Raw genomic sequence first — 21473 nt, 5'->3', positions numbered from 1 at the left:
CAGCAATTAAGATTTTTAATTATATTATATGTGTAACGGTAATTTTGAAATAGTTTCAAAATGAGGACCTTGCACTAACCTTCAAGTAATAAATAAAAGGTTATATTGCGCATTATTATTAATAGCTTTGAAATCAAGCAAAAAAATTGAATTTTTACTAAAAGAAATAGTGATATGTTTTCGTTACTAATTATCATTGAAATGAGATAACCTGTACTTGAATTTAGCGAAGAAATGTTTTAACAATAATTAGAAATAAAACTTCACAAATAACTTAAAAATAACTTAATATTTATTAACTTTAGATGTGAGAAGAAAACAAGCTTGCTATAGAATACAATAAATTATATTATACAATATTATAGAATACAATAAATTATAAAATGCAGTTGCTATGAAAGTTCTAATGAACTTGATTGAGATTGAAAGATGAAAACGAAATTTAGGTGTAAATAACATAAGAATGCTTTACCAAGTGTATCATAGAAGAAAATATGTAACTGTTTACTTTTAAAACTTTAAAAAGCAAGAAAAGACTTAATTAATTTTCACTTAGAGAAACATAATTTCTTGCCTTGAACAAGAGAAGAATTTGTACTAAAATATATCACTTAGATGTGGAAATATTTCATTTGTAGTCAAGTTTTTATATACTTTTTACAATTATGTAAAATATTTGCTTCTTATTATTATCGAAATTTGATTGTTACTATTAAATAGTCTACTGAGTTAAAGTTATTTGATTTTTTTCACCATTAGATCTTCTGTTAAATTTGATTAATCAATAAGTATACTTCATTTCAAAATAAAATATTAATAAAGACGTAGACGTGAAGTTAGCGAAAAAAATACATGTATTACGAATTTCGAGCTCATATTTTAGTTCAAACATTATTTGATGACTGTACATTTGGCACGAAACCATACCTAAACCATATTTGGAAAAATGGAAAGGAAAAAACTGATCAATTAAAAATACATATTTTTTATACTTAATCTTTCAAAATGGGAATATTTATAGTAAAAGTACTGAATAATGTTTTAAATTTTAATACACGTTTTAATTAATATTGGGATGCAATTAGGGAGTACATCAAAATTAAGATATTAAATAAAGGAACATAGTAGTATGAAACGTAACTATTGAAATTTGAAATTAATTTTAACATTTTATATAAACATGTGAACATTTATGTGAACCTCCCAACCGGTAGTGGTTAGCGTCGCTGACTGACGTGCCAAAGGTTTAGTGGGAGACCCTCAGACTCGTTCCTCCGGGGTACTCTCCATCAAAATTGGAAGCGGAATTGTCACCTGTTACCTGTTAGGTCCTCAAAGCTGTTGCCAACGGCAGGCATATTTTGCGCTCCTTGCCACGAGGAATTTCGTGGGCTTGGGCTGATCTTACTGTCAGACAAGTGAACATAAGTACTAACAACAACATTTATGTGAAATTTTCTCTCAATATAAATATATATAAATCAGATAAGGCTGTTTAGGAAAGCAGTTTACGAATACTGTAAAAGAATTTTTTATGAAGAAGTATATGATGTCTTTAGGTCCTGCTATTGTGAAAGGGGGCCACTCTTATGAGGAAGTATTAGAACTTCTGTATATGAAGTTAGTCAATGTTTCTGGAGTCTGTGTCATCAGAATCAGTGAGCTTACTGTAAGTAAATCTTTATTTATTCATTACTTTTGAATTATAATCAAAAGATATCAGAAATATTCTAATAGATCTAAGCCTAAGACGATGCATTTTCTATGCTCTTTTGAAAATCAAACTCGTCTTATATGAAGAGTAGGGATGTTAAGGTTTGCGATAATATTTAACCATTTACCCCTAAATTTCTTCATTTAATGTAAACATGAGTATTTGTTTAATTTTACTCGAAGGTTTTTCAGTTATATTACGTAACCACAACACTCCTCCGAAATATCAGATTCAAAAATCTTCTATGTATCTCTGCTCTTTAAAACTGTTGTCAGGCTTAGGTATACGGCGCTCATACGCTTTATAAAAATTAAATAGTCCAATCCGATCCTCTTACATTTTAGATCTTTTTTGATCTTCAAGAATGTAGAGTTATCTGATATACGAGGCCATTTTATAGTTAGGCTAATTTTGTTAAATATGTTAGCATTAGTTGCTTAAAAGTAAGTTTATATTGTTGTGGAAGATTTATTTTCTGTGAATAAAACTTTAAACTGTATTGATTTCATTTTATATTAATAATAAGCTATTTAATAATTAAGCTAATTTAAAATAATACCATAAGAATAATCTTTGTAAATTATGTAATTTATTTATACTCATAGTACATAATATACTGATACCTGGCCGGTTTAAGTAATTGCAGGGCCAGTTTAAGTAATTTCGTGGTCTCTTGCAAGTTGAGATTTGTAGGTCTCCGAGGGGATCCCCTTTAAACTATATTTTCTAGGAAAGATTTCTCTATACCATTATATAATTGATTACCACTAATAATTTTATTTCAAAAACAGAAATTGTGCACACCTACGTAATATATTTCGTATAGTGCATGCGACTAACTCTAAAGTTGCTTCTCTTTTATCTGTTTTCCCCATGTTTACATTTTCACTTAATGAGCGTTTTATCCCAATGACTCGTGTTATATTTACAAGTTCTGTTTCACTATCTTCTGTTCAGGCTTTGCTTTCTAAAATTGAAAATTTTTTACCAGATACGAAATTTTGTTCGCTATATTTCATGTTTTATTATATTTTTATTCACAATCATACTGCTGACTTGCATTTCCTTTGAACATTCAATTAATTTTCTTTCCTAGCGATGTATTTTCTTCCAAGTTATCTTTCTCTTTACTCTTTCACTGATAACACGAACAGAATTCACATACAACAAAAACGTTTTGCAAAGAAAAATAGTGGTCACTTGAAATTCAGAATGAAAAGATACATTTATATGTTCACATAAATAATGATATATAGTTTCCAGTCCGAAATTCAATTCATATATATTGGAAAAATATTCTACATCTAAAAACATCGGTTCGTAGATACAGCATTGCACACAAACACAGTTGTAAAATCTTTCTACGGAAGAAACTTCTAAACTCTATATGCGGTAAATTAAACTTGAGAACACTGTACTAGAAAGCATATCACCTGCCAAAAAACATAATTCCATCATTTCCACTAAGTGGTATTTTAGAAATAAAGCAATGAAATATAAATATTTTCAAGAAAAAACGGGTAAGTAGAAATGGAAGCTTAAGGATAAAATCTGACTTGTAAATTTCTGTTTAAAACTATAAAAATGTATCCATTATCAATATGTTTCGACATATTCGACTTCTCTTTTTTTCTGTGTTTTTTACTTTTTGATAATTAAAGTAATATTATAGATGACTAATTTGCGTTTTCTTTCTTTTATTTCTGCATAATTATTTTTAATTCTTGGACATCAATTTTTTTCGCCCATATGAACTTCAAAGCCTAATAGTAACAAAACTCTATAAAATTAATGTAGGGAAGATTGAAATTAATACGCTCTTCGTTTTCAATTCATTTAATTTGCAGACAGGTACTAAAATAACATCCGTTGGCTGAGGAACTAACCGAATCTTCTGAAAATTCTTAGTTACATTCTGGTGTCGATTTCAGGTGAAAATATTTGAATACACGTATGTCTGTTCTTTACATAAGTAGCCAGTTCTTCTAAAAATGTTTTTCACAGATTACTCTTTTGAAAACAGGCAATCTTGAAAACAGAGAGTATCGCACTTTGTTTCGAAAACGCCCATGCAACCAATTCGGTGGAGAGTTTCGCCACAAGATTTGAATAAAAGGGAAAGTTATTTTAATTTGATTACTTATAATGAAGCGTGCTCGATAAAGGTCTCTGATGGCATATTTCCTTAAATATTAATTCTAGACGCAATATGCAACATATTAAAAAAATTCTCAAAGTAAGCATGTAATTTTATGAAAAGAACTTTTGCGTAGTAAATGGGATAAATTCTGTAATTAATAAAATATAACTTACATAGTTTCTATTGAACTTCATATAGCTTCTATCGAACCAAATTTCTAAATAATGAAATATTCATTCCACTTAAAGTTCCATGTAAAGGTATGAAACTTTAGTTAAATATAAAGTTCCATATATGCGTGCAAAATTCGCTAAATTATAATGTTACTCCCTAGCAGATCATGTCATGAGCTAAAGCACAAAATTCGTGCGTTCCGAAAGCGTTCGTTCGCTTTTTAATCATATCTAACAAAATGAAGCACACGTGAAATGAATTTTATCTCGAGTGGAGCACTGATCTGGTCGACATTACATATGTTTCCTCAGGACATTGAAAACATTTACTTTGTAACCATAATGAGATAAGTTCTTCACTAGGAAGGAGTTAAGAAACTTAAGAGCCCCCTAAGGCTTCGAGTCCCCAGTACACCAGCATGATTTGCATATACCTATTTACTCCACTGGCAGTAACTCAGACTCTCTCTTGTTCTTCCAATTAAGTCCTATTTGCGTATTTCAGACCTAAAGAATGGACAGCAGTTGTTACTGAACGTCTACCCAAAAGAGAATTGGCAATAGCCAAGTTATCATAACTGTGATTAACAATTTGATTTCAGTAATTCAAACTATTGTTTCAAAGAGAAATTACAATTATTTTTATTAATTTTTACTAATACTTGTTATATAGTGGTCTTAGCCTTTCACCTTCCATTTTTTCACAAAGCCGCAATATAATTTGCGATACAGATTGACCAAATTTGCTTTGAATGTACGAAAAATAATCTAATGCAAAAGAATCTTGCGGCACCTTTTCTCGAAGACGGGGCCGCCCGCATCTGCTGGTGTTTCGAAGACTTGTAAACCGGCCCTGTAACGGATGTTCGTGTACACACAAAGAATGAATGAAGAGATGCATGAACAGCGGAATGCATATATAACATTTTTTTTTCTCTACTCTAGGGAATGTGCTAAGAATATCCTCAAATTACGCATACTTCGAGAAGGATTTCGCTGTTGAACGGAAATGTTGTTTACTGATAAATCCTAAGAGTGTAGGTTTTACGGCTTTTTGCCCATTATCCTATTATTTTATCTTTATACTCGCTTTCATCGGCTTCCACCAGGATACAAATTAGTAAACGTATATAAGAGCAGAATTCTTTAAAGAGAACTTTTGGGAGAGACCACTAACCGTCTTCGAACCAGCTGTCCCAACTCTTAGATTTACTTGGATCGGCTCAGCCGTATACTAGCCATGTTTGATAGCATGATTAAAAGGCATGAGAAAAAAGTTGCAACAGAACTTTGCCCTGTGAATCGCATATTTCAATTATTTATGTTAACTTCTATGCTCTGTTAAATCCCTCAAGAAGGAGTGAATCGTCCTGTTAATTACACGAGATATGTAAGTTTTTAAATTCTTATGAAAATTTTTATTTTAAACCTTCTTCTGAAATGCAGACTGAAATAGTGTGTGAATAAAAATTATATAATGGATCCCAATTAAAGCTATCCAAGAAAAAAAATTTTTTCTCTGAAATTAATTGTTAAGGGTGTCATCACAGGTAAGTCCTAAAAGTTACATACAGTTACATACACATAGTGGTAAGCAAAATTTAGTCACTATAAAATATATTAATTACTAATATTAAAGGCTATTAATGATACTCTGTTATTACATTAAAGTAAATTATAGTCTGTTACTTTTATTAGAATGAAGTTAGAATTCGGTCTCCAAATACGTAAAAACATTTATACCTCATGTAACAATTTGAAGGCCATGATACCAGGTGTGTTTAATCTTCAGGAAAAGCACTAACATTTCTAACAGTCTCTTCCACTGCTGGTTTAGTATTACTGAATATTTTGGAGAGTTAAGTCAAAAGCAATCTGCCAGATCAAAATGAAAAAGAAATTTGTTAATCGATCAAGGTAATACGCACAAGGGTTATTTATCTAACAGAAGGTATTCCTTTTGTGGAGAATTTTGTTTCCTAGAGAAAACGATCCTATTTATTGTATGTCTAAGAGAAATTAATTCGTACTCATATTTATGTATAACAAAAAATCACGGAATTAGCCCGTTCGCCTGGGCACGAACCCTGGTACAATTAATAATATTCATTTGTCTTATCAGCTCTGCCTTTAATTATAAGTTTGAAGTTGATGAATTACAGTTCGTAAGGCTTATTTTAATTAACACGCTATTTTTATTTTAAATATGTCTTGTATTTCTCTTACTTCCGCTAGCCTCACCAGAAATGCAAATTAAGTGGGATACAAATAGCGAACGAAATAGGGGATTAGAGAGTATGGTAATGCTACCAGCGACGCTGTTGTTCTCATGTTCTTACTCACCTGTAATCTACGTTTGCGAATGTTTTCTAAGTTTGCTAGTAGTTATGTTTCAGAATCACGTAGAGTTAGGAGCTAGGTTGAAAGCAATTAATTCAGAGTTAGTGTTGCGCACATCTACATTTTTTGCATCTCCAGATTCTGCCAGAAATGACTGTTAAATTGTTATAGTTTTAGTTGCAAAAAAAAAAAAAAACTTTTAGTTTTTTTTTAGCTTTGTTTGGATTTCTTTGTTTGATAGACTTTAAGCTAAAACGATAAGTTCTCTGCAGCTTAAAAATGTTAAATGAGTATCTAGTTTAAGGGAAATTATTTATTCTGCATGTGTCCTTACTCGTTCCTCCATATGATCCATTAAAAAAGTTTCAGCGCCAATTTTTATATCTCAGGATTTTGTACTGCTAATGTCTGGTCGTCCGGATAAATTCTGAGACTGCCGATACTACACTCCTGGTTTTCTAAATGATTAAAAAAATTAGTTGCTTATTAAATTTTCTTTCAATAAGAAGTAAACCAACACATATTTTTTATTTATAGGGTGTATTTGACGGAGTAAATATCACAGAATTTAGAGGATGGTTATTAGACAAGTCTGCAACAAAACGTAAGTAAAAACATTCTTTTCTACGACATGTAATATGTCAGTGTTCCTCAGTCTGTAGTCTTTGAAACTTGCCCTTGTGGTCTGCCTAGATTTATAAACTGCGCATGTCACATTATAGCTGAAACTCTCAGAGTTTGGAAATTACGCATGGCAACCATCTATCAATTTTTCTCCCAAGACTGAGATTTTATGAAATTTATTACTCGTTAGCCTACCTACGAACTTCCTACTTTAGCCTTAAGAACAAAAGAGGGATTTAAAGTACTATGACTGTGCTTCGTACCAGCAAACATCCAAAGAGAGAAAAACTATGAAAGAATCGGTAGGCTCAACAACTTTATTAATGTGCGTATCAACGTTTAATTTGTGTCATTTTTATTTAATAAGGTTATTTAAACTCTAATAGCTTTCAGTTATAAAAAATAAATACACATTTTTCTATTAATTTAATTACTTAAAGCAATAAAAAATTAAATGAATTTTAATTAATTTTATTTTAAATGTATAAGTATATTCGTAGTAACATACACTAAAAAATTGCTTTCGAAGTGAACGAGACTAAAATGGTCCGCAGAACTTTGTAATTTATGAAAGTGGTCCCCACTTGAAAAAATTTGAGAAACGTTGCAATATGTTAATTAATAATTATTATATCATTTAGAATAATGAAAAAAGGACTGAGAAATTTGAATAAACAAATTGTAGAACTGCTTAGGAATTTAATAATTATGCCTGGTTATAAATATCAGGTAACATAAAGGACTGAATTTAAGATCTATTTGTGGGAAACTTAGTGCACTTTTTTCTTATAAACCAGCATTTGACTTGATGACGACTCTTTAATCACTTACATTATACGCTGAACATTTAGAATGTTCGTAATACTGAGGAATTCAGTACATTTCATTAAAAAATTTTAATGAATTAAACTAAGATTTTTGCAGAAAAATATGCAAATAGGCTTTGAACCGTGATTATACTTGTGATAAACGGAGCGTTGATTAACTGTAGGACTAGCCCTTTATATTTTGATCAGCTCTTTATATTTACGTTTATGATAATCATGAAAACTATTAATTGAGAATTATGATTATTGGAGAACTGTGGTCTCTTCAATATATATGCCTTACACATTTAGAATAAATATGAAACTTTTTTCCCCTTTCAAAAGGCTTCAGGAAACCAGTTTCGAAGAATAATTATACGATACTACTGAGTTACAAGTATTCTTTAAATAGCAAGTAGCGAATCTTATTTATAAGTGTGAAAATAGCCTTAAAGTTGAAAAGAATCCGAGTACTTTTGTTACTGACCGAAGGAAAAAATGAGATGATAACAGGGTCCTTTTATTACGGTTATTTGTAACAGCAAAATGCCTTTTATTATGGCAAGAGAAGAATTTCTTAAAGTTTTTACGAATAAATGCGAAAGAAAACCCATTGTCAATGGCAGTCGCTTTCAAATAAAAAAGTTCCTAAGAAGAGATTCTGAAGTGAAACTTCTAGAGACGACATGCTTAAACGTAAAAAAAAGTAACCACTTTTTATTTAGCAATTTGGTCATAAATTTCCTGGGGTTAAAGCAATCGAAGAAACATTTGCGGCTAAAAATCAGATTTATTCCATTGCTTTTACCATAAGGATCAGAATTTTGTTTTATTCAAATAAAAAAAAAACTTTTTTTGCTTTCACATGCTTAAAAAAGACCCACGATTATGCGCTTGTGCAAGTAAATACTGATTTCATTGTTTTTATTAAGTAAGGGATGGGCAAACTACCACCCACGGGCCAGCCGCGGAAATTAAAAAATTATGTTATATTTGTATATATTTACGATATTACTATGCAATATAATAATATTATATATTAAATATTTTTATATGCAATGTATAATATTATATTGTGTAGTGCCGAAACAGAAAAAGATGTCATCTGACTGGAGAGGAAAACGAACGAGTTCATGTAGAAGAGCTTTGTTATCTCATTTTATTGACATTTACAGTACGCATTTTAAGCTGCGCCCAGTGCTTTTCTGTTGTTGTACGAGCAAGTATAATAAGAATTAAATGTCCTTTTGAAAATTTCTTAGAAGCGATATTTATTGACAACCTGATAATGTTCCTAAATGACTAAAAATTCTCTTCCCACCCACTGAACGTGGAAATATTAGTGATTTTCAAAATGGCCTGTGTAAATCTGAACTGAATATATGAAACTTGTCATCAAGCTTATGTAGTCTTCAAGCTTGTAAATACTATTCAATCTAATGGACTTACTCACAGGCAGTTTCGATATTTCCTTCAGTCCATATAATATGATTACTCTGATGCGCTGCATTAGACGAAAATAGGACGGTATAGCGCAGGATGTGTTTTCAAGGAAGTTTAGCAGCTGAAAGACGACATTGTGTCATTCTTCCATGAGAAACAATGTTCTTGTAAAATGTTAGAAGATACAACATGGCTTTTGGACTTTGCAATTTTCACCGATATTTTTTGTTATATAAACGTAAGAAATGTCAATACGAAAGGGAAAGATCTATTTATTGATGATATCCCAGCTGATCTCAAAGGTTTTAAACTAAAATGTGATCTATTTGCTGGGCAGCTAGCTAAATACATCTTGTCTCATTTAAAATTAAATTCAATATCGTAAGCAATAAGATAAGCTTAAGAATTATAAATGTGACCAGAGAAAACTAAGTTTTTGAGTTTGAGCCCAAATTTCAAGATTTCAGTGTCATGGAGAGTTTCACCATGGTTTTCAAAGTAATTGTGAAGCAGTGAGGTCGGATTTGTAATTTGAATTAATCGAATTACAATCTAATAATCATCTAAAGCGGTAAAGATCTCACGCCCAGAAAAGATTTGAGGTTTTGCTAGGTTTGCTTCATTTTAATATATATGTAAACAAGTGTTTTCTGCAAGAAACTTGAGAAGAATTATGTTAGAAATAAACTGTCATGTGAAAATTTAGGATCACTTCCCAGAATTAGTATATCGTAGTGCAAATCTGAATTTAAGGAACTTTTAATAACGCATTTGGAATTTTATTCATCCCATAAATATTTATATACTCTTTTTAAAGTTTAAAAATAAATTTTATTTGTCCCTCTAAATATTCTTTCTTCTGTTTCTTAGCCCGCTTGCAAAGAGGTTTGCCCATCATTAGTTTAAATAAGTATGAAACGCTTATTTAGGCAAAATAAAAAATAATTTTCCTGTTTAACGTTCTCAAAAATACAGAGCAAAATTTGGCCATGTATTGCATTTTTTTATCTAAGAAAGTATTTTTTTTTCAACGATGTAATTTTTGTTTAAAAAAATACGTTAAGTTAAAAATAAACTTTCCTCTTTTGGATTCAGAGAATATATCCTTAGTATTCGAGAATAGTTACATTTAATACAGCTATTTAAAGTTCTCTTACATCTAATAAGTGTTCTGAATTGTGCAGAAAGTGTTTTTGATTGTGAAAGTCATGTTATAATACGACATGATATAAGAAAATTACAGTTAATAACCATGAATAAATATTTGATTCTGTAGTAGGTAAAAAGTTGACTCCTCACATGTGTTCTGATATTTTGGATAAAATTTATCATTCCTGTTAATTAATGCAAGAATTAATGAACTGTCAACTTTCATCATATTAAGTAAAATATAGCTTAAGGTGGTATACATAAATGTAAAGATATAGAATACTTCGCAAGTATTAATGAAAATGTATCCGCTTCTTTTCTGTCTAGTTTAATATTAGTTGATTTGTATAGGACAGCTGCGTAGTAAGGTTTGCTGAATCCACCAACATACACGCATTCACGTATGAAGTAAATTTCACCAAATTTGAGTGAATCGTAAGTTTTACGTCAAAATAATCTTTAGGTTATTCATTTTTCACATCTCTATATTTCGTTCATCATTTCAGTAACCAAAGAGCGACATTGGGAACCAGATATTGATGAAGCTTACCAACGAATCAAAGATGCTATTTCGGCGGGGAAATTAATTATAACTGTGCATACAGGGGGAAAGGTATGTGATTTTCATGTAACTTCATTAAGGTTTCCAGAATATTTAATATCTTTCCAAAGTTATTTTTAATTTTAAAAATGAACAAAATATGTTGAAATATAATGGCATTTAATAGTAAAATTACGATTGCTTTTAATGAAGAAAAAATGCTTTATTAAAGTTCATTCAAAATGTTGAAAACTATTCTTTAATCTAATTCTTGTGTTGTATTATTTTTTTCAGTATGTAGTAACATCGATAGAAGATTTAGACTCAAGTAAAAGTAAGTAGATTTTTCATTCTAGATTTTTTAGAAATTATGATAATACTCGAAATATTCTAAAAAATTAATAAGAGTATTTATATTGTCCGTGAACTACGTAAGTAAATACTGCGAAGTGCTACTGGATATATACAAAACACTTCATTAAAACGTTTCTTAAAAAGTCATGGCCATAGTTATTGAGTATATAGCTCCAAGTTATTTATATTACAGTTATAATGTATGTGGCAGTACAATCAATAAAATTTACAAGATGCCCGATAAAATGTCGTTTTGAACATTGTACTTTTTCTCATAGTCAAATATTTTCATTATTTAGATTAAAGGCAGAGACGTGTTTCATTGTAAAACTACATGAATATGAGGGTTTTGTGTGTACTGACTTCAGCTTTATTGGAACGTGGGTCTAGTTTTATCCAAGGTACATGTCCGCCATTTACTTGTATAATATACAATTGGTGTCAAATTAATCAGTTATCTACTTTTTAATTCGCATTTCCTAAGAGTCATCGCAAATGTTCCTTCTCTTTAAATCCAATTTTGGTGCTGTTTCTATTCCGCTTTTCTATGGATATTTTTAAAAACTTCTTCCGGATCTAATTTTGATCATAAGGTCAAGAACGTTAAATTTCCGCATTCTTCTTCCTTTCTAAACTGATACATTTAATTACGACACTTTGATGAAGCTGAAATCATTTTTCAGAGAAGCTGTGCTAGAGAATAAATTTTTATTCATCGATTCTCTATTTCTTCCTCTGTAGTCCTAAATATCATGAGAATTAAATTTATCAAGGAAAGAAGGTATTAGTCACGGGATAGCAGCGACGGAAATAAAGAAACTTCCCGACTTTGAATTTACGAGAACAGTTTCGTGAAAACCCTATCGAATATTTTATACTAATATTTCAAAGGCAAAGCATTATACCCAATGCAAAGCAGTAGCGTAGCACAAATAACTATCATAACTACCATTATGTGCTGTATAGTTTAATATTTGAGCAATTGAAACTTAACTTTTTATCAGCATCAGTCCAAAACTTTAAAAGTACAAAACCGTGCATAACGACTACTATCATATGGTGTATATGCTAATATTTTAGTATTATAACTTAACATCGTCAGCCTCTCCCCAAAACAATAAATCTGAAAAAAAGTTATTGAAAAAGTACCTATAGAGACTTAGCACATATTTGAAGTTAAAAGGAATTATATCTTCTTTTCAGTAATTCTTATATATCCATTTCATAAAATATGCATTTCTTTCTTTTAGCATAACGGGAAACAGAGCAACTAATGTAGAAAATGGATGTAAGAGTATGCAGCAAAATGTACGGATTCGTGATTTAGGCGTAATGCATGATTTGTGAACCAATCAAAATTTCGTAATGCAATCATTACCTTTATCTGAGATCAAAATTTCATTTAAATGTTTTTGATACTACTCTGGTAGGCAAATTTAAGAGAATTTGCAGAATATGTCTATTTTTAAGAAAGTATTGAGCCATAGGGTGCTAATTATTGAAGAATTATACAAATAATTAGAATCGAGTACGTAAGCGTACACATGCGAGTGAAGCTGTGTTTGTGAAAGGGATGTAAGCGCACGAGGGTTTTCGGCGGTTTATGTGATCGTACTCCTTCACGGCATTCAACGTGTTTCTCGCAAGAATAGGTAAATGTTATTATAAATTATCAGGTAAAATGAGTAGCCACGAACGTATGGATGACAAAAGGTCAATCAAGATCCACAACGGTGAACGAAGATCATTATTTGGCACTTTCAAGCGTGGCGACACAGGACGGCTACAACTTTACAGCTCTCATGTGAGCTGTATGGTGCCAGTGGAGGCCGATTCTGACAGACTGCAGTGACTTGCCCAAAGGTTTCATGAGATAGTGAAGACCCTCTGACTTACTCACACTGCAGCACACAAGAGAACGCATTTAACATTGTACAGACAACATGTGCCTTGGACCAGACTTCAGTGGAGCACGGTGCTTTTACAGATGAGTCGAAATTCATCCTGGATACCGATTATGGCGTACCTACATCTGGAGAGAGCATAAAACACACGATATCATAGGTCCTCATCAAGGAAAAGGATCATTATAGTGGTGAAGAAGAAACGGCTTGGGAAGGCATTATGTTGGACGGTCGCCTACCCCAGTATGTGTATGACAAAAGCTCCCTGACTGCTGTGAGGTACAGAATGATCTGATAGCCCTAAGTTCGACTTTTCAGAGGAGCAGTTAGTCCTGTGTTCTTGTTAATGTACGACAACGCTCGTCCCCATGGGACTTTACCATCCACGTTTACTTTGAAAGTGAGGATATTTGCCACGTGAATTGGCCAGCGAGGTCTCCGGACCCTAACCCTATAGAATATGTCTGGGATTCTCTTAGCAATTTCATCTTGCCATCCCCCTCCGAAAATCAGTTCGGAGTTGAAAACTGCCTTGCTGCAGGAGTGGGATCAAATGCCACAGGGACTCCTCAACTGCTTACTGTCCAGTATGCTGTCACGCTGCGTGACCTGTCTGCCTGTGAGAAGGTACCGTACCTCATATCAGATTCATTTTCACTTCGATATGATAAAGTGGATTTTTGACATCCTTGCACTATAAGAAGCTTTACGATAATTTTGAGAACATAAACATCTCTTTCTCTCTCTTAAATGTACATTCATACTAAATTTCATTAAAATCTATCCATTAGTTTTTAAAAATTCGACACGATATGCAAATTTGCTTAATTTTGCACAAGTTTAGAACACAGGTTTGGATTTTGAAATAAGGTAATTGTGGTGTATAATTTTTAAGTAAATTCTTTAAAGGTGTTATTTTTAAAGTAATTCAAGCATAAAAATAGTCTGGCATTTACAAGAGAAATCAAAATGTAACAGGAAGGACATAGAATCGACAGATGTATTTAACAATCACAGAAAAACCTGATGATTGCGGAATCTCAGAATATCCACATAAATTCCTAAAATTAACCCCGGGATTTTCCAGCGCGAAAGCATTTCAACTGGGGAAAAAAAGAGAAAATCTACCGTATATACCCGCGTATAAGTCGAGATATTTTGGACAAAAAAAAAAAGACTTCAAAGTGGGGGTGTCGACTTATACGTGGGGCCATAAAAAATTAAAAGAATCGGAAGTTCAAAAATTTCTTTATATAATGCAGTTGTTTTCTTCCCGCGCTCAAATTGGACGACTTATCAAATAAGTCACTTACTTGAAGTAATTTCATGACTTAAATTATGTGACGAACTAATCACAGAGTTTCATACTTTAACTAGAGTACGTTTCGATTAAACCAAAGAATTTTCAGCTCCCGAACAACCGATCAATATCGAGCAATAAAAAAGTTTAACACGCCAAGAAAAGAGAAATGCAGATAGTCATTTTTAAAGATCGTCCGTTGATCATTTTTAAAAGAAAAACTTTACCGAAAAACGTTGTGTTTCCATCAGGTGTGCTGGTTCGCGCCCATGAAAAGGGATGGATGGATGCTGACGGAACAGTCGATTGGCTTAAAAATGTGTGGGATAAAAGACCGGGAGCAGCTTTCAAAAAACCTTCGCTTTTAATATACGATTCGTGTCGTGGACACTTTTCTGAAGAAGTGATAAAAGTGACAAAACACCTAAAAACGACTGTGGCCGTAATTCCGGGAGGATTAACATCCGTCATTCAACCCCTAGATGTCTGCCTCAATAAGCCCTTCAAAGTAAATGTTAGAAAATATTGGGCAGAGTGGATTAGTTCCGGTCGACCAACATTTACAAAGGGAGGCAACATTAAAAAGCCCGATATTACATTAATTGCTCAGTGGGTTAAAGATGCTTGGAACGAAATACCCTCTGAAATGATTATAAAATCATTTAAAAAATGTTGTATTAGCAACGAACTAGACGGCACGGAAGATGATACTGTTTTTGAAAGGGAAAATGACGACGAAGGCTCTAGTAGTGATTGTAACAATACAGAGTTCGAGACTGAAAATATGTATGATGACGAGCCAATGACGACAGAAGAGTTCTATGAAATGTTTGGCGAATCTGACCATGAATCGGACGTTGAAGGATTTTGATTTTGTTTATTTACCAAGGTATTTTTTATCATATATTTACTTTTTTTCCTCGGATGATTTTGAATAAATGTAGTACTTAAAAAAATTTTACGAAGTTTCTCGATCGATTTCGGAAGTGGGGGTCGACTTATACTCGGGTTTCTTATTTTCTACGAATTTTTTATGTCGAAGTGGGGGGTCGACTTATACGCGGTATCGACTTATACGCGAGTATATACGGTACTTCAAAAAAAGAAGATTCAGGTTTTAGAAAAGCATATAATGGAAGCAACACAATATGCATACTATTGTTGGAAGAACGTCAGAAATGTAAAAGTGCAAAGTCGTAATAGTTGTAATAAATCGCAATAGGAACAAAAATTACTTACTGGAAACTAAAGTTAAGTTTTGAAGACCCTACTAGACAAGATAGCGAGTTATCGCTACGCTTTAAATAAACAATAACTAACAATTAAGTTCAAACGTTGATAGGTAGTCTAAAATTATACATAAAATAGCATAAGAATGAAAGTTGGTGACTCCTTTGTCATGTGAGAGATGAGAAAAAACACATTTTACAGAATTATACAGTACATAAAACATAAAATACATATTTTTACATAAAATAGACCACTATTTACATAATATTTACAAGTATTCCTAAGCTCTTCTGCTAAAGTAAGGGAAACCTTCCTTTCTACCTCATTTACATGCAATGCGATACTAGAAACTTATTCTGGTAGGGAATAGTAGGTGGGAAACGAGAATAGACAGTAAAGAATATTTAAAAATTAAAATAACTGCTATAAACTTAAAATAACGCCTACAGAATCTAAAAATTAGACTAAAATTTGTGGAACAAACATAGGCATGAAAGACATTGCCAGATGTAAAGATACGACATTCGTGTAGGTACTTTGCAATTTTTGTTTATAAAATTATTAACTGCGTAATATATCTTTGGTTTGCATATTTCCTTTCTTTGTACAGAAATCAACGCATTTAAATTTCTTTTAACATTTCTATTACATTTTTTTAAATGACGTTCCTGTGGCTGTTATAGCTATAGTACACTACTTGTCATTTCATATCCAATATTTAAAGCACGTCTAATTTTATACTACAAGTTTTAATCATGTTTCTTCTTTCAAAAATGATTTAGTAATTGTGAAGTTTATTGTCACTTCATACCAGTTACGTAAAGTATATATAATTATATACTATAAAAATTATCTAAGATAATAAGATATCTAAGATTATCTAAGATTTAGTAATTATACTTTTTTATTTTCAGGTGAACAAAAAAGTTGCTACTCCGGAGGTAATTTAATTAATTTCTATCCACTTATAAAACCGTAATTAACGTAAGTGCATACAAGGTGTCTCAGAAGTCTTTCTTGATAAAAAGGTTTTCACAGAATATCATCAAAATCCTCGCCCTTCTTTACAACACATAGATCCTGTCAGTTAATATATATTTAATGAGTCAAAAATTCTTCCAAGCACTGGAAGTCAATAATTTTCTTTGCGTAAACTGAGAATTTTAAGTTAACCCACAAGCAATAGTGCATTTTTTCTAAATTTAAACTTCTTTAGATCGATTGGACTAATGAAATACCTTGTACAGCTACTGGAATAATTAACAAAATTTCCTGTGAAAGAGGTTTAAAGAGTTTTGACCTATTTTTAAATGTCCGACATCTTAATGTAATAATAGTAATTACATATATAATGATAATTTTGATGTGTAGATAGCGTAGGCAGAACATGAAGATTCTCATATTGACTTTTTATTTTGATAATAAGTAGGGTGTATTGTCTTAGAACATTCTCTTTTTGTTAGACGCAGTATAACAAAGTTTGATATAAAAATTGAGTTAACATAGAAAGATACGAGACATGCTTTACGAATATGTATTCATGGTGTCTTTTACACAGTTTAAGGGTGTTAAAGCGTAGCATAAGCCTATAATGGTGTTTAATGGTGTTGGTATAAAGTGTATATTCCTTACTTCACGTTTTCTGGAGTAAATTTCATATCTTTATATGGCGGTGAAAAAAAAAAGACAGTAAAGTACATGATGAAGGTTAGCATTACAAAGAGGCCGCCCAACTGGTACAGTGGTTAGCCTGGCTGATTGCCGTGCCGAACGGCCTGGGTTCGAACCCCGGAGAAGGCATGGATGTATAGTGTCCGTGCGGCATGAAAACACTCTAAATCTACGGCAAGCCGAATGTCCTCTAGAGAGGTGTTGGGAGACGCTCAAACCCCTCCCTCCTCTCCATCAAAATTGGGGGCAAAACTGAGCTAAATCTCTCTGTCACCTGTAAGATACTCAAGGCTGTTGCCAGCGACAGGCGTAAACTTGCGCTCCTTGCCACGATGAATATCGTGGGCTTGGGCTGACTAGGTCAGACAAGTGAGCATTAGTTAACAACAACAACAAATTACAAAGAGGGAAGATTTCTGTTTGAAATTTTGCAAATGAGTACAGAGAATCTATTTTTTTACTAGAGGATGCTGGCTTTAATGATGCCCCTATGTAATGAATTAGAACAGGAGTAGATAAGTAAATTACTATATTCATTACTTTCCATGCATTCCTATACAAAATGTGATTGTTACAGTGTCCTGTACTAGCTCTCAAAGTTTGTACTATGAATTATTAGTCACCCTGTATATATATCATATTGAAAAGGAAACTTGGCAGCCGAGTAAAATTAAATATTAATTTTAAATTCAGTTGGCGTCTGTGGCCACAATTTACTTGGCACTTGTATCGTGCCTATTTAAGAACATTTTCATTTTTGATACTGTCGCGATAGGAAATCAGTAGAGAGAAATAGCGTCTTAATAAGAAGAGAGGCGGAAGCTAAGGTGCGAAATTATCCAGTACGAAGGCTCACTGAGAGAAAGTTTCAATTCTCAAAACTTTAAATTAGGTTCTGAATTAGCTACGTCATCAGTGTTACGCAAAGCAAGTGACATAGATTGATCTAGAAATGACGCAGTCCAGAAAAGTTATTACAGTTTTTAGAATAAAGAGGAAACACCCAAATGAAAAATGAGGAATTAAGAGGCTATTGCTAAATTAAATTATAAAGCTGATTTACATAATTTTATCTTATATATATGTATATATATGTATCTGTGTGTGTGTAATGATTTGGTAAATGTTGAAATCATGATATTGAAACATAGAAAAGTAGTTTCAGTCATTGCAGATTAAAATATTCCCTTTTATTTTGGTTGACACAAGTAGTGTATATATGCCGGAGCTGGCGCAGAGCCATTTACCCTCCCATAAAAATCCCACCCACTTTTAGAAATGTAATGGCTCTGTTTCACCCATATAATTTTTTAAAACAATGGCTCTCAAAGCCCCCATTAAAACCGCACCCACTTTTAGAAAACAATAGCTCTCCAACCCTCCATTAAAAATCGAACCCACTTTTAGAAAACGCCGCTTTTACAAACGCCACTTTTCCTCTTCATCGCATGCTTCTTTTGCAAGGGGCATTCGTCCCCCCACATAATCCACTGGCATGGTATATTTAGTGAGGGTATTAATTTATACCATCAGTGCACCATTATGTATGGCTTCTAGAGCGTCAAAGGAGAGACAATGGGTAATTGATTAATAATACCTAGTGAATAATAAAAGCATTTAAAGAGAAGGTTTGCAGTATATAGAAAGACAAAATGGATTTTCAATCAAAAACAGTTCGACAGTTACAAGATTACTGTCGAGAAAATGATATTCGAGGATACTCGAAACTTAAAAAGGTGGAACTGATCGCCCTCATTCAATACCACAACGGCTTTTCCAGGTTCCACAATCACTTGTTTATCAAGCGAAAGAAGAAGAGGGAGCTAAAAATCAGGTGTTGCGGAAAGTTAATAAAGGAATCTAGCATAAATAAGCACTTACAAACTAAAGCTCATCAAAACTATAAGCCTAAGAAGGCCAGCCAGGAGGTTCACAGAGATGATTTTGACAATATGCAGGGGCTGCATCATATGACCATTAACCAACTACGTGAATTTTGTCGAACGCATGGTATTGCGGGCTATTCCAAGCTAGGAAGGAAGGCGGACATCATAGCATACATAGAAAGCGTATTGTTTAACCGTCACTTCGCATTTGACTCCGACCTGTTTTCAGATTCACGAGAGAGAAGGCTATATACCCCCCATGAAGTTGAGACAGCCTATGAATCTCGTTTGAAGACGTATGATATCCAAAACGAACACAATCTGATGCTTCCCAAAGACTTTCTGAACGATGTTTCATCACAGGTCCGGGGTCTGATCGCTAAACATCTGAAAAGACTGCATGGTCTCAAGGTTAATTTCCAGTTCCTCTGCGACTATCAAAAAGGGGAAGATGGAATGAGGGAAGAAATGGAGATGAACTTTAAAACAATAAATGAAGTCATCTTAGAGTCAACTGATTTGATAGCTTATTACAGATCGGTTATCCAAAAGTTATTGACAGAAATGGAGGAGTTTGTTGCAAGGGGTTCAGGCTGGACGCTTGCCAGAATTAAAAGCCTTGAGGTGAGGATCAATAAATACAACCCACTGAGAGGCTCATCCTACATTGATTTACCGAAAAGAATTAAAGCTAAAAAAGCCGTCATAAACGTACAAAATGAGGATAATAAGTGTTTCATGTGGGCAATACTCTCTGCACTGCACCCTATGGAAAAAGATGCCCAAAGAGTCACCAAATATAAACCGTATGAGAATGAGCTAAAGTTCGAAGGCATTGAGTTCCCAGTGCAGATGGAAGACAGAGTATTTAACAGGTTCGAGAAGTTGAATGACATATCGGTGAGCATATACTCATACGAAGGTAATGACATTTACCCATTGAGAATCACTAAAAATAAGGAAGACAAACACGTCAATTTGCTGTACACAAGGAATAAAGAAGGAAACAGTCATTACTGTTGGATAAAAGACATGTCGAAATTAATAAGTGCTCAATTAACTAAACATGAGAAAAGAGTATATCCCTGTGAAAGGTGCCTGTTATTTTATCACTCTGAGGAGGACCTTCAAGTTCATGAGACGGATTGTAGGAAGAACACGCCAGTAAAGATTGTAATGCCTAAGGAAGACGAATCTCTGAGGTTCAAAAACTACCAAAGGTCATTGCGAGTACCCTTTGTGATGTATGGAGACTTCGAGTGCTTGACAAACAAGATAAACAGCTGTCATCCCAATGAAGACGCATCCTTCTTGCATAAGTATCAAAAGCACGAGCCTATGAGCTTCACTGTCTACATCAAGTATAAACATGCAGACTACAAGGCACCAATCACGTACAGAGGACCCAATGCCACCAAACTGTTCTTTGATACAGTGAAGGCTGAGGCGCTAGCGATAAAGAACATTTATGATAAGAAGCAACCCATTAAAATGACCACCGAAGATGAAGAGCACTTCCAAAGGACCCATGTTTGCCATATCTGTGGCGGAGACATCAGGAAGAAACCCTCCCCCTATTCACCCAAGGATGAACCAGACTTCCGAAAGGTCAGAGATTATGACCATCTTCTTGATCCGGCGAAATGTGAATCGAACTACAGAGGGCCTGCTCACAACCTTTGCAACCTAAAGTACCAAGAGCCTTCGTTCATTCCGGTGTTTATCCACAACCTCTCTGGCTACGACGCCCATCTCTTCATAAAGGAGCTCGGTGGGGAGAAAGGAGACATTGATGTCATTCCGAACAACGAGGAGAGGTACATTTCATTCAGCAAGGAGGTCGGGGCAAAGATGTTAGATGTAGGCGATGGGAAGAAAGTAAAGTTGCCTGGCATAAAGTTGAGGTTTGTCGACTCGTTCAAGTTCATGGCTGCTAGCCTAGACAGTCTTGCGAAGAACGTAAAGGAGTTCAGGGAGACAGCCAAGTACTTCCCCAAGGACAAGCTAGACCTAGTCACCCGAAAAGGCGTCTATCCATACGATTACATGGACTCGTGGGACAAATGCGAAGAGACCAAGCTGCCCCCACAAGAAGACTTTTACAACCAATTGAATGAGTCTCACATAAAGGATGAGGACTACGAGCACGCCAAAAGGGTATGGAGGGCCTTCAACATTAGGACATTGGGTGGATATTC

General features: G+C 33.4%; 1 protein-coding gene across 1 annotated transcript in view; it reads left to right on the top strand.

Annotated features, from left to right (window-relative positions):
- The window catches only part of LOC118190223 (uncharacterized), a 75181-nt gene that overhangs the window by 37816 nt on the left and 15892 nt on the right, over window positions 1-21473 (top strand). The window contains exons 11-15 of the mRNA XM_035360899.2: window positions 1560-1669; window positions 6905-6971; window positions 10896-11002; window positions 11225-11264; window positions 16633-16659. Of these exons, the coding sequence (XP_035216790.2) occupies window positions 1560-1669; window positions 6905-6971; window positions 10896-11002; window positions 11225-11264; window positions 16633-16659 (351 nt within the window). The remainder of the gene's footprint in view (window positions 1-1559; window positions 1670-6904; window positions 6972-10895; window positions 11003-11224; window positions 11265-16632; window positions 16660-21473) is intronic.

Source organism: Stegodyphus dumicola, chromosome 8 (assembly GCF_044657685.1).
Source record: "Stegodyphus dumicola isolate Sdum_Otavi_A_Nest chromosome 8, ASM4465768v1".
Classification (NCBI taxonomy): domain Eukaryota; kingdom Metazoa; phylum Arthropoda; class Arachnida; order Araneae; family Eresidae; genus Stegodyphus; species Stegodyphus dumicola.
This window is presented reverse-complemented; position numbering and strand designations above follow the sequence as displayed.